The sequence below is a fragment of the Danio rerio genome, chromosome 5 (assembly GCF_049306965.1).
Source record: "Danio rerio strain Tuebingen ecotype United States chromosome 5, GRCz12tu, whole genome shotgun sequence".
NCBI lineage: Eukaryota > Metazoa > Chordata > Actinopteri > Cypriniformes > Danionidae > Danio > Danio rerio.
This window is the reverse complement of record NC_133180.1, coordinates 70,927,501-70,942,207: the sequence shown is the minus strand read 5'-3', so window position 1 is coordinate 70,942,207 and position 14,707 is coordinate 70,927,501. Positions and strand designations below refer to the sequence as shown.

General features: G+C 35.0%; 1 protein-coding gene across 11 annotated transcripts; it reads left to right on the top strand.

Annotated features, from left to right (window-relative positions):
• Positions 1–573: 573 nt before the first annotated feature.
• anxa1d (annexin A1d) lies at positions 574–13,634 on the top strand. Of its 11 annotated transcripts, none has more exons than XM_073950357.1 (15): positions 589–682; positions 3,383–3,437; positions 3,632–3,684; positions 3,797–3,908; positions 7,450–7,490; positions 7,897–7,991; positions 8,922–9,035; positions 9,552–9,642; positions 9,956–10,035; positions 10,140–10,196; positions 11,494–11,587; positions 11,675–11,770; positions 12,046–12,104; positions 13,206–13,328; positions 13,446–13,634. In XM_073950357.1, exons 7-15 carry the CDS (start codon positions 8,988–8,990, stop codon positions 13,500–13,502), a joined length of 705 nt encoding a protein of 234 aa, XP_073806458.1. In that variant the 5' UTR covers positions 589–682; positions 3,383–3,437; positions 3,632–3,684; positions 3,797–3,908; positions 7,450–7,490; positions 7,897–7,991; positions 8,922–8,987; the 3' UTR covers positions 13,503–13,634.
• Positions 13,635–14,707: the final 1,073 nt, after the last annotated feature.

Below are 14,707 nucleotides of genomic sequence, written 5' to 3'. Positions count from 1 at the left end.
AATTGAGCTTGCAGTTTTTAGGGTGACTACAGACTTGAGATTAGAGGAACCATTAAGTCCACACTGGAGTCTAAGTAAGCGTTTATGCCTGTGCTCTGTGTGATATAGTAGATCAGCCAATCAATCAATCAATCAAGGGATTTGGGTGTCACCCAGTGGCTACTTTGGGTATAGCATCTAAACGAAATCCTAGAGCAGGGGTGTCAAACTCAATTCCTGGTGGGCCGAAGCCCTGCACAGTTTAGTTCCAACCCTGCTCCAACACACTTACCTGTGGGTTTCAAACAAGCCTGAAGGACTCAATTAGTTTGATCAGGTGTGTTTAATTAGGGTTGGAACTAAACTGTGCAGAGCTGCGGCCCTTTTGGAACTGAGTTTGACACCCCTGCTCTAGGATTTTGTTTAGATGCTATACCCAAAGTAGCCACTGGGTGACACCCAAATCCCTTGATTGATTGATTGGCTGATCTACTATATCACACAGAGCACAGGCATAAACGCTTACTTAGACTCCAGTGTGGACTTAATGGTTCCTCTAATCTCAAGTCTGTAGTCACCTTAAAACCTGCAAGCTCGCCTTTCAGCAACGCAGTGTATTTTTAGTTCCGGTTTACCGTTGAATGAATGGGATACTTATAACTGAAAATATTAAAATTGCACATTGTGATTCATGACTATTAAGGTATTGGACATGTGTCCAAATTCTACATTCTGAGTTTGAAATGATTGTTTAAGTTATTAGGAATAGGAATAAGCCATTGTTTATTAAAGTATAGGGGACATTCGACCGGAAAGGTACATTTTCTCTTATAAAGTCTTTGACAAAGCCTGACCTGCTTGTCCTTCTAAAAAAAAAATCATACAGTAGGCAAAACAACCGTAAAGTCATTTAATTCAAGGATATAACGCACCCCTGATCACTGTCAGCTAGTCCGTCAAATGCTGTCACGTCCTTTGATTCATAGGGCCCTATCATACATCCGGCACCAGTGTTGGGCACTTGAAAAATGTAGTGAGCTAAGCTATTAGCAACATGGCAAATGTAGCTTAGCTACATCTAAGCTATTTTTTACAATTTTCATCTTTTAAATGGAAGCAATTTAAATCCAAGTCAATCAAATCTTAGTGATCAATAATACTGTTAATGAAACATATAATGCATAATAGTTCAGTTATCAGTTATTTGCTGTAAATAATATGCTGTACTAAACAGAAACACATTATAGCCTAGTATATAACAGCTAAAACAAAAAATCCAATAAAACCAGGTGTTACACATTTAAAATACTAAAGTAATGTATAGTAAAGAGAAATATTTTTGAATAAGCATTATAGTGTGTGTGTATATATATATATATATATATATATATATATATATATATATATATATATATATATATATATATATATATATATATACTGTGTATATATATATATATATATATATATATATATATATATATATATATACTGTGTGTGTGTGTGTATATATGTATATATATATATATATATATATATATACTGTGTATATATACTGTGTATATATATATATATATATACTGTGTGTATATATACTGTATATATATATATATATATATATATATATATATATATATATATATATATATATATATATATATATATATATATATATATATCCACACACACACACACACACCGATATATATGTGTATGTAAAGTACATACTAAAGTTCTTTATATACTAAAGAATTTTTTATTTTTTGAGCACAGCATGAGAAATTAAGTTATTGCATCGTAACATGTACTTCTCGAGGTTTGGTCATAAGGATTCAACCATCCACAGGAATCAGGTTTCACCAGAGGTGGCAATAAAGCACCAAAAACTTAATTGTCGAACACTGTAAAACAGGAAGAAGAACTCGTCATTCTCGCCATCATATGGATTTACTTTCATCAGCTAGACACCGACCTCACAGCTCTGAATGTCGGTGCCGTAACTTATTGATCCGCGATCGGTAAATGTAGCTTGTGTGGATGCTACTGCGCTACTTGACTAATAAAATAGCTTCGCTACTGAAAAGCTATTTGATTTTGAAAGTAGTGACGCTACAGCCACGCTACTGATAAATGTAGTTAAGCGAGTACCGTCAATAGTAGCGACGCTACTGCCCAACACTGCCCGGCACAATAAAACGCAAGAGGTGTTTGCCCTGATGTGTTGATATTTTCAGACCCACAGAAAGTGTTTTTTCCGTCCTTAAAATAGCAAAAGTGGATTCGGACAAGCTCTTATGCTTTTGCCCTGCGCTTTAGACTTTGCGCCTATCAATAAAACAGAGCCCATAACCTCAAAAGTGTATCGCTTGCATTTTATGTTGAATTTAAGCAAATATGACAGGACTGACAGAAATGTGAATGAAATTTATGTGTAGAATTTATTTATAGTTTCATGTTTTTAATGTTTTTAATTGATGGTAATGATAACAGCCTAAACTTGCTATTTCAGAATGTTTTTTTTTCTTAACAGTTTTTAGCATAGCAAAACTATTAAAGCTGTAGGTTAAATTGAGTGAGGACGAAGACAATGACAGGGTTTGTAAATTTGAAAAGTGTTTTTACCAAATGAATGACATATTCCTTTACAGAACAACTCACAGAAATCAACCATCAGGCCATTGCAGACATTCTTGGGATAAAATACTTCTTATTTAATGTATGTGTTTCTATTTCACGGACAAATAATGTATGTTTCTGGAAGAATGTCTCATGTGTTTGCAACCTTTTCACTTATTACTTTAATTTATTTCTCCATAGATGACCTTGTTCACAGAGATATTAGTTCTAAGTTGAATCTGATGCATAGGCATTTGTAGCTTTTAAAAAGTGCACCAGTCTGATTTGAATTTAAAGCGACAGCACAATTTGGATCAAAATCTTACAGGGGCATTTTTAAAGAGTTTGGTATTTTGAGATGAAACTTCATATACACACTCCAGAGCAGAGGTCACCAACCTTATTCCTGGAGGTTTGGTGCCCTGCAGGGTTTAGCTCCAAATTGCCTCAACACACCTGGGTGTTTTAAGTATACCTAAAACTTTGATTAGCTTGTTCAGGTGTGTTAAAATCTGCAGGACACTGGACCTCCAGGAACAAGTTTGGTAATCCCTGCTCTAGTGACACCAGAGACTTATTATTACGTATTATTATTTTTACATCTTGTAAAAAGGAGCATAATAGGCGTTTAAAGGGGGTGTAAGTTATTGCATTTAATTTGTTTTATTTTATTTTTGTATTAGCTATAGAGTAGCCAAGCAGAGTAAGTCTTATAGACAGGTACAACCAGAACAACCCGCTCTAACCCCTCCATGCAACATTTTTTTTTTTTCTGGGTGTGTGCTAGGGATAAAAAGGAGGCATATCTGTTCCTAATTCTCACAAATTTCCTGAACGAGCAGGTGAGTTTGCATAAATGCATTTCACTGCTTGCACTCTTCTGCTTCTCTTAATATTGACATGTTTTTAATGAAGCTATGTTCATAACAAAGCACTGATAGAATTTGCATGACCTGCTAGATTACCGTATATTGACATTTCTTTGCAATACTGGTCATAACTTTTATTCTATGCAATTTTGATAGCTTATCCAAAGTTCGCAAGATGTCTTTTTTCCAGAAATTGTTCCAGCATGTTACTGATGACAAGGTAATAAATTACATCTCATTCGCTATGCTCCTTCAAAAGTATAAACAGGTCATTCTCCTTTAGGTGGTAGTATTTGTTCCTACAGTATGTGTTGCTTTATGTTTTATCTCAGGGTTATAAAGGCGCTTCTGCTGAGACAGGATACTTTGGCACAGTGAAGGCTGATCCAAACTTTAATGCGCAGAATGATGCTGAAAAATTAAAGAAAGCCATTGAGACCAAAGGTAAAACAGAGATACCGTGGTAAATACAAAGTTAAACATTCTCATCATCTTTAAACAGGGGGTTTAGGAATCAGAAAAAAACGTTTAAAGAAATTGCAAATCGAAAACACATCTTAATCCATGATTTAAGGTGTCCTTTATGGCAGGGGTTCCCAAAGTTTTCAGCCCGTGACCATTGAAATAACAATGTCAGTGACTCGCGATCCACATTTTTCAAGGTAGTCATACTGTAAATATACAAACTTTCCACACACAACTATAGTCATATATAAACAGGAGCATATTGACAACACAAAAATTCAACATTATAAATAAACCATATCATGTTTTTATAGTCATTTATTAATTTATTTACATTTTAATATATAAATAAAATGCTGATGGCTGATTTTTATTTGTATGTTTCTTTAACGTAACTATTAGCTATCTTCTGTGAGTTATGAATAATATATGGTTATTCAAATAGTTTAATAAAATTTATTTGAGCTTTGGAAATCACCAAGCGACCCCTAGTCATTGTCCCGCGACCCCTCTGGGGGTCCCGACCACCACTTTGAGAACCACTGCTTTAAGACATATGGCTTCTTCTTTCAGTTGAATCTAATCTGTTGTCTTTCAGTCCAAAAAAACTCTAATTAAGCGCCTGCACCCATACTAAAAGTGCCTCACAAAAATATCCAACATAGGCTCATTCTGAAAACGTAGCCCTATATACATTTCTGGAGATTGCAAATTATGTAGCCAGAACTACGTATGACTGCAATTAATTTTTAAAATGAAAGCTATGGGGCGTTATGATGATGTTCCCTTTTCACGCTTACCTGCTGACCACTTACCTCCATACGGACAGCTTTCCCGCTGTTACCAGTTTGTCCGGTAGCTCGCCGTGTATGTTGTAGTTTTGAGACACAGAGAGAAGTTGACCATAACGACAGGGTTTGAGTCCGGTGTAAAGTGGTTCCAGAAAGCAGGTAATCAAAAAAATAAAATATTATAAACAAGAAAATGGCAAAAAAAAAGATAAAATATGAAAATGTGGTAAAAATCTGGTGAGGGCTTTTCTTTTTCTGGATTGCTTTTTTTAAATTGTGGGTTGGGTTTAGGGAAGGGGGTGAGCAGGTCAATTGGTGCTTTTGAAAACAGTAATGGTTGGATTTAAGAAAAGCGGAGAGTGGGTCAGTCGATTGGTCAGTCAGTCAGTCGACAGCAGCCTCTGGTGGATTTACATAAGAACAGCAGGTGCGAAAGGCACCCTTGAGAGTAATCAGAGATCTCAAAAAGCATACACAGTGGCCTCTGGTGGATTTGCGAAAACAAAAACATAGCTCCTGGGACATATTGGGCGCTCTCCAGAAATGTACATAGGGGTACGTTTTCAGATCGAGCCTGGGTTGAAACTGTCTGTATTTTAAACTTTATAAACAGTTTTGTGTAAATCTGTGAAACACTGCTTCTGTGCCTTGTTCATCTTCTTATTTAGAGATGCATTTAGCACCACCAGCTGGACAAGAGTGTAAAGAATGTATGTGTCGTGTCAAAAAGTAGAAATAGAAAAGTACAAATCAAGGATTTGTGAAAGATGTTGGAGGAACTCGATATTAGCTAAAAGCTTTTATCGTTTATCGCTTTTAACTGTGTTTTTCGCCATGGTTATACATTCATCTCAACAGCACTTCCACAACTAAAGTTGCAAGATTTTCTCAACTAAGCCAAGCAGCAACCTTTTGGTCTCTTTTAGAAAAGTGACTTAAACTGTAATTCATCAACTGAATTTGATTTTGAGCTGTTGTGCTTGCAGAATAGTGGCCAGGTCACTATGTGTTGCTGGTGGAGGGAAACATTTCCTGAATCACTCCTCCAAAACACCCCAAAGTGCTCAATAATTTTTAGGTCTTGTGACTGTGCAGGCCATGGAAGATGTTCAACTTCACTTTCATGTTCATCAAATCACTCTGTCTCCAGTCTTGGTGTCTGTATTAGTGCATTATCATCCTGATACAACCGACCACCTTCAGGATACAATGTTTCAACTATTGGGTACACATGGTCCTCTAGAAGGTTTTGATAGTCCTTGGTAGTGACTAGCCCATCTAGCACAAGTAATGGGCCTAGGGAAAGCCATGATATTGCAGCCCAAACCATCACTGATCCACCCCCATGCTTAAACCTGGGCATGCAACAGTGTGTGTGGTACACTTCTTTGGGACTTCTCCACACTGTGACTCTCTTGGATGTGGGAAAGACATCACCAGAGAACAATACATGTTTCACATTGTCCATGGCCCGAGATCTTTACTGCTTACACCATTGAAAACAATGTTTGGCATTGGCAAGAATGACCAAAGGCCATGTATAATGATCCTGTGGAGCTCAAACAGTTTTGATGAAAAAAGAAAAAATGGAGAGCACGTTTATTTCTGCAGTGAGCTGGGCAGCTTTTTGGATACAACCTAGGTTAGCACGCCCTTTAGAGAGTTTCCTATTGCATCCACAGTTATTCCTGGTTCATCCTTCTTGGTGATCTGCTGCCCTTACCCTAGATACAGTACCATAGCTCTTGATACATCACAAAGACTTCCTGTCTTGGTCACAGTCACAGATGCGCCGGCAAGATGAGCACCAACAATGTAACCTTTTATGACATTTAATATGCCACCCATAATATTGCATGCGTTGCCAGATTTTTAAGCAAAACTGTGCTACTCACTGAAAAAAATAATTTCTTAAAAATTGTTGCAAACAATTTAAATGAGCTGAATTTAAACAAAGAAATTATATTTACATTTAGTAATGTTCAACTTGATATGTTTGTTGAAATTCAAATAAATTTACAACCACTCAGCTTAATTTTTAGTAAATGCAAGGAATAGTCTTTGAATCATTTTTCATTTCATTATCATTTCAGTAAACTCTGCTAATTAAATCTTCACACTCTGCTCTTAAGATTTATGTATTTTAGTAATAACAAACTAGTCTGTTTTCGTATTCATCTTAACAACAAACCCAGAGAGTACTGCCATTCTTTAAAACTAAAACAGCCACAAAACAAAAAAAGTGCCTCTGGACCTCACAAAAGTGTGCTTGTTTATTTTTAGTAAATGTTAACATTCTGATACAGTTTTTAATATTGGTAGAACATATATTTGGTAAAGTATTTTAATGTAACCATGTAAATAAAATGGATGCAATACACCAAACATTGTGGAATAAATAAAAAAAGCAACCAGTGTTTAACAGTAGCCCGATTCCCCAGGACTTGGCAATTCTGTGCACAACACATGCTCCTGTCCAGCTGGTGGCGCTTAGTGTACCTCAAAAGAAGAAGAAAGCAGTCTCTTGTGGAAGTTACACAAAACTGTTTATGCAGTTGTAAATATGGATATTTTTTTTACAAAAGCATAAATTTGCTAAAGAACATGTTTATTCTCACTCCACAGCCGTATAAGGGACTTTTTTTTATGGATGGATGAGCTTTATTTTAAAACACCTACCCATCGCCATTGTAGAGCTTGAGCTGTTTTTGTTTTCTTCCTCAACTCAGATTGGATTCTACTGAAAGAAGGAAGTCTTAAAACATTAAGGGTGAGTAAATAATTGGCTAATTTAAATTTTTGGGTGAAATAACACATACATTGCAACTATATGTCTACTATTCTATGGGACCAAAGGCAAAAGGCTTGCTCAAAGCACTGCTGATCCTTATGTTACAGTGTAACTACATATTTAATACAGAGTAATACTAATTAATTACATGAACCTGTTAACAGTTGCATGGTTAGGGATAGAAAGAGGGGTAGCTGTATATAACCATGCATAACCTATTTTTTTCACTTTAACTCTGCAATTACATTCAATGCGTAACAAGGACAACTTAAGATAAAATGTTACCTCTGCTTCTAGCTGTATTGCCCTTGTTTCATTTTGCCAAATTTCTGCCCCATTGTTTATGAGATCAAAAACAGCTGTTTCTATTTTCCTCTCATTGAAGGTGTGGATGAAGCTGCTATTATAGAGGTGCTAGCAAAGAGGAGCAATGCACAAAGACAGCAGATCAAAGCAGCTTATCAGCAGAGTGCAGGAAAAGTAAGCATATTTTTGACATGTCCATAAAGAAAGTTATACAGTAAACAAATAGTACTACAGTAAATATAACAATTCCAATTGATCCATTCCAATATGTAAATACTCAACATTTGCTTGAATGCAATTACTGATTCACCAGATGTGTATTGAGGCTTAAATAATGTCAAAAATTGTGTCTGTTTTTCTTATAACTGGGCACAAAGAAAGGTTCACTCAAAAATAAAATAATGCCGTCATTTACTCACCCTTAACTTGTTTGAGCTTTATTTGTTCTGTTGAACATAAAAGTAGATATTTTGACATTGACTCTTGTTGATCTTATTATGTTTTCCAACATTCTTTAAAATATTTTCTTTTGTGTCCAACTGTAAAAAAAAAAACTTTGGAACAAGGCAAGGGTGAGTAAATGATGACAATTTATTATTATGATTATTTATTTGGGTGAACCATCCCTTTCAAATTTTTAGGATATAAAATGTCCCAAACACTATTTTTAACAGTCTAAAATAGGGGGAAAAAATTGTTTTTACTCTCTGATAGTCAAAACATGTTCAAAAAAATTCTATGTTAAATATGCATTACAAAACAGTCAGGAAAAAGTGTTTTATGTAAATTCGGACCACGAGTCCACATATATGGACATTATGTTTCTCTAAAAGTACATCATATCAAAAGATGATACTTAGGTTTTTATTCTAATTAGGTTCCAATAAGCCCAAATAGCAAAGAGAAATAAAAAATGCATGTAAAAAAACACCTTGGGCCTTAAGAGGTTAAAGCACTATTTCAAAATGGCATGTTCTGACAAACATAGTCAGAAATATATTTTAAGAATTTAGTTTCATTTATTAGCCGTAAATTAAGTCTACATTATTTTCTATTCCAAATGGTTTACTTATGTGAGTAACCTTTTATATCTTGGTGATTCAGCTTCTGGCAGATGAACTGAAAAAGGCTCTTAAGTCACATCTTGAGGATGTGGTCCTGGCCTTGCTGATGACACCCTCTGAATATGATGCCTTTGAGATGAGAAGAGCCATGAAGGTACAACTTACTCAAGCATTTGAAAAGATATTATCTAAAGACTTAAAACAACAGTTCACCCAAAAATGAAAATCTTCCCACCATTTAGGTTTCACTTTATGAGTTTATTTTTCTGTTTAAAAAAGCTGTCCCAAAAAAAAAAATGCTGGGAAATGCTGGAAACCAGTAGCCATTGACATCCTTAATAGGGAAAAAGGGCACTATGTAAATCAATATATACCAGTGTCAAACATTCTTCAAAATATTTTCTTTTGTGTTCAACAGAAGGAACAAAAAAAACTTAAACACGTTTGGATCAGGTTTTTATTTTTGGGTGAACTATTCCTTTTATATTTCCCAGAGATGGGTTGCGGCTGGAAGGGCATCCGCTGCGTGAAAACATGCTGGATAAGTTGGCGGTTCATTCCGCTGTGGCGACCCCGGATTAATAAAGGGACTAAGCCGACAAGAAAATGAATGATTGAATGTTCCTTTTATAAACAAATGTACTTACATGCATACTTAATTGATACTCAGGGTCTTGGGACAAAAGAGAATGTCCTGAGTGAAATTCTGGGGACAAGGACAAACAAGGAGATCACGGCGCTGAAGAATAGTTTCAAAGAAGGTAGCAAAAATCACATAAATACTACATACCAAAGCAGATTTACTGAATGTGTAAGCTGCTTTACTTTTTCAGTAACACTTTAGTTTAAGTAATAATTCACATCATTTACTAATGGCTTATTAACTGCCTATTATTAAGACATGAACTGTTCATCAGCACTTATTCAGTGATCTTATTTTACTTCCCCAATCCTACCCAATACCTAAACCCAACTACCTTACTTACTATTAAGCAGCTAATTAGTAGTTTATTGAGCTAAAAGTCTTAGTTAATAATGCAACAAAATAAATCTGACCGCTTTTATGTTGTGCAGTCTATAGAGAGACGCTGGAGGAAGATATTAAACATGATGTTAGTGGAAATCTTGAAAATGTCCTGCTTTCCCTTTGCAAGGTAAAAAAGTGCAATATTGGCGGTGAATTTAATTTGTATGAGTATTGCATATAGGTGATTATTATATGAATTGCATAAACAATTACATATTAATGTTTCCTCAGGCTACCAGAAGTGAAGATCGTAAAATTGATGATGGACTGGCTAAGAGTGATGCAAAGGTAAAGACATTTTACTTTTTATTTATTTTTATATATCTATTTTTTAATATTTAACCTCGACTACATATAAATCTACACTACCTGACACAAAACTTGTCTCCTATGCAAGTTTTAGGAGCAACAATAAATAACTTGACTTCTAGTTGATCATTTGGTCTCAGAAGTGGCTGATATGAAAGGCAAAGGCCTCTAATTATGCTTATTTGACCAAAATAAAATATGATCATGCCTTGATTTTTAATTCAGGACTCCCAGAGTCCCTTCATCAAGATTCTTTGAATTCATCTTCAATGCCTCCTCGCTCATCTTAGCCCAGACATGCTTAATAATGTTCATGTCTGGTGACTGGGCTGGCCAATCCTGGAGCACCTTGACCTTCTTTGCTTTCAGGAACTTTGATGTGGAGGCTGAAGTAAGAGAAGGAGCGCTATTCTGCTGAAGAATTTGCCTTCTCCTGTGGTTTGTAATGTAATGGGCAGCACAAATGTCTTGATACCTCAGGCTGTTGATGTTGCCATCCACTCTGCAGACCTCTCACACGCCCTACACTGAATGTAACCCCAAACCATGATTTTTCCTTCACCAAGCTTGGCTGATTTTTGTGAGAATCTTGGGTCCATGTTGGTTCCAATAGGTTTTCCCCAGTATTTGTGATCATTCTACATTTACTACTGGGATCAACGACATATATATGTCTAAAAGGGACCTTTGTGTATTTTCATCTTTACTTATGAACTTATGATGCTCAATCTAGTCAAAATTCATTCAGGCTGTGTTTAACAATGCTGTATGCCTTGTTTTTTTAACAGTGTTCATTCATTCATCAATTAATTTACATCCATTCTGTTCAAAAAACTTTTAAGAAGCTGTGTTCTTATGGTATTTCCATTGCTGGAGTGCCCCTTATATAATCTATTTTTTGTATAGCCTTTAAGTTCATGTTTTCCAGACAAAATGTCCCTAAATACACGTAAAAACATTGTTTGAAAAATATATATATAACTTGATTTACGTTGTGTCATTATTCAAAACTTCTTCATTAAAATCTTTGTTGCTGAAAACAAATAATATAAAGTTAGAGATGCGAAATGTGACTACAATTATAGAATCACCCATATATAGCAGTTGTGTTGGTGTGTAACAATTAAACAACATGAACTTAGCATAGTTTGTTGCAATTTGCTAAATATCTGACTTCTCAATACCTGGCCAATCACAGTCATTTATTGTAGACTGTTATCAAGTAAGGATTGTACATTAAAACGCATGAATGAAATACGTTCTCGTGTTGTTTCAGGCTCTGTTTGAGGCAGGAAAGAATCGGATCGGTACAGTTTGCTCAGTTCTGATTGACATCCTCACAAACAGGAGTGAAGCTCAGCTGTGCAAAAGTAGGATATTTGACTTTCAGTGTGATAAAGCGGTGAAGCCCAGCTAATGTTTACTGAGGAGTTAACAGTGTTATTGAAAATCCACAGTTTTCCAATATTATGGGCAATTTAGTAAAGATGGTTTGGCTAAAGATCTGCAGAGCGAGCTAAGTGGAGACTTTGAAGACTGCATGATGACGCTGGGTAAATATACTGTACACGTTTTCTTTTCTTTGTTTCTGTGTACTGTATCCATGTGGGTGTTAAAAACAGAAACTAGACAAACGCTTCACTGTCCATCTGAATAAAAGAGGCTTCCTAAAACCTGTTAGCAAGACAGGCCTGTTCTTCCAGCTATGCATGTTCAGTGTGTTTTCATTCACATGTCCAAAATGGATCGCATCAGATCCAAGAGTGAATAAATGTAAAACATGTATAAACTGCATTCCCAACAGTGTAATCTCTCTCTTATGTTTTAGTGAAGGTTGCTTGGAATAAACCTGCCTACTTTGCAGAAAAGCTCCAACATGCTATGAAGGTAAAGTTGCAAAGGGTTCATTCATTCATTCATTCATATTCATTCATTCATTCATTCATTCATTCATTCATTCATTCATTCATTCATTCATTCATTCATTTATATATTCATTCATTCATATATTCATTCATTCAATGATATATTCATTCAATCATTCATTCATTTGTACATTCATTCATTTATATATTCATTCAATCATTCATTTATTCATTCATTTATATATTCATTTATTCATTCATTTATTCATTCATTTATATGTTCATTCATTCATTTATACATTCATTCAATCATTCATTTATTCATTCATTCATTCATTCATTTATATATTCATTCAATCATTCATTTATTAATTCATTTATTTATTCATTCAATCATTCATTTATTCATTCATTTGTGTGTATATATATATATATATATATATATATATATATATATATATATATTCATTCACTCACTCATTTATATATTCATTCATTCATTTTATTTATTCATTCATATATTCATTCATTCATTCATTCATTCATTCATTTATAAATTTATTCATTCATTCAATTATTTATTCATTTATTAATTAATTTATATATATATTTATTCATTCATTATTTATGATTATACCGCAGTCAGGCTTTGAGGAGTTATGAATGTAGAGAAATTTAGAGAGGTGTGTGACGCAATTTGGTTAATAGTATTACGGTAAAGTCGTAGCAAACTTGACCTTGTGCACGTGTAGGTTTCTCAGGGTTGATTAAATATTGGTAGGGACATTTTAGGGATTGGTGGGGACATTTCCCCTCCGTCCATGCCAATTCTACGCCCTTGTATTTTACAGACTTATTTCTCTATATATTATTTATTACACATTATATTATCTCAAACGCCGAAAAAAATCAATAAAAGTCACTTCGTTAAATAATAGGGTTGAAGTTTTAAAGTTTCAAAAGTCGACAGAGCAGAGATCAACATCCCATAATGCAATTCACTACAGTAAATAATGGAAAACACTTGTGACTTGTGACAAAATACGGAAACTGTTAATTAACAGATCATTTTTACAGCGTGCTTTATGAATATACACATCTGTAATATGGCCTTGCTTTATAGGGTTTTGGAACCAACAATGACACACTGATCAGAATCATTGTGAGCCGTTCAGAAATCGACCTGCTGAAAATCATGCAGGAGTACAAGAGGATGTACGGCAAAACCCTTCAGGAGGCCATTCAGGTCAGTCTCTGAAACTCATAATGGGTGAAAAGCTTTTAAAGGAAGCTTCACATTCTTATATTCCTCTAAAGCTGCAAAAATGAATTAAAAAGTGGCTTCTGTGTTTGCCTTCTGCAGAGTGAAACAAAAGGAGATTACGAGAAGATCCTGCTGGTGCTCTGTGGCTCTCCGTGAACAACAATCATTATTCATCTGGATAGACACATCGTTCTAAACATGCCTGATATATGCATGACCATTGTTGACACGTAATCTCTTCTAGGTGTGGCTCTTGAGGAATTTTACATTAAATCTTCCATTGTGCAACTTGTTGTGTAAGAGATTTCTTTGACCAGAATATTCAACTCAACACTCAAAGATGAGGAAAGAAAATTTCAACTTAAAAAAAAATCTCTACACAACCTGACAAAAGACTTGTCATCGATCCCAGTTGTAAGAGCAAAAAATTAATTACTTGACTTCTAGTAAATCATTTGGAAAGTGGCAGAAGGAGAGAACTGCATCCCGATCATCACAAATACTGCAGAAGACCTATTGGAACCCACATGGACCCAAGATTCTCATAAAAATCAGTCAAATTTGCTGAAGGAAAAATCATGGTTTGGGGTTACATTCAGTATGGGGGCTTTCGGAAGATCTGCAGAGTGGATGGCAACATCAACAGCCTGAGGTATCAAGACATTTGTGCTGCCCATTAAATTACAAACCGCAGGAGAGGGCAAATTCTCCAGCAGGATAGCGCTCCTCTTACTTTAGCCTCCACATAAAAGTTCCTGAAAGCAAAGAAGGTGCTCCAGGATTGGCCAGCCCAGTCACCAGACATGAACATTATTAAGTATATCTGGGCTAAGATGAAGGAGGAGGCATTGAAGATGAATTCAAAGAATATTGAAGAACTCTGGGAGTCCTGAATTAAAAATCAAGGCTTGATCATATTTTATCTTGGTAATCTAGAGTTATCTAGCGTAATCTAGAGGCCTTTGCCTTTCATATTAGCCACTTTTGATACCAAATGATCAACTAGAAGTCAAGTTATTATTTGTTGTTTCTAAAACTTGTATAGGCGAGAATACTTTTGTAAAAAAAAGTGTAGAGTTAAACAGTTGATTTGTACCATTTTTAATCATTTTCATAATTTTTTATTGTTTTTCATCACTTTTAGCTTAGCTTAGCATAAATCATTGAATCAAATTAGACCATTAGCATCTTGCTCAATAAGTTTTGATAATTTTTCCATTTAAAGCTTGACTTTTTTGTAGTTACATCATGTAGTAAGCTATTGTACTAAGCTGTTGCTATTTTTCAGCTCAATGTGTAATTATACTCACATTTCAGCGTAATAATCAAGCAACTTTGCTGGTGTAACATGGTTGCAGCAG

Coding starts and splice junctions, on each gene's coding strand:
- anxa1d (XM_073950352.1), top strand. CDS start 3,640: ATGTCTTTTTTCCAGAAATTGTTCCAGCATGTTACTGATGACAAG. Junction 3,909..7,896: donor GAAAGCCATTGAGACCAAAG/GTAAAACAGAGA, acceptor CTCTCATTGAAG/GTGTGGATGAAGCTGCTATT. Junction 11,588..11,674: donor TGAAGCTCAGCTGTGCAAAA/GTAGGATATTTG, acceptor GAAAATCCACAG/TTTTCCAATATTATGGGCAA.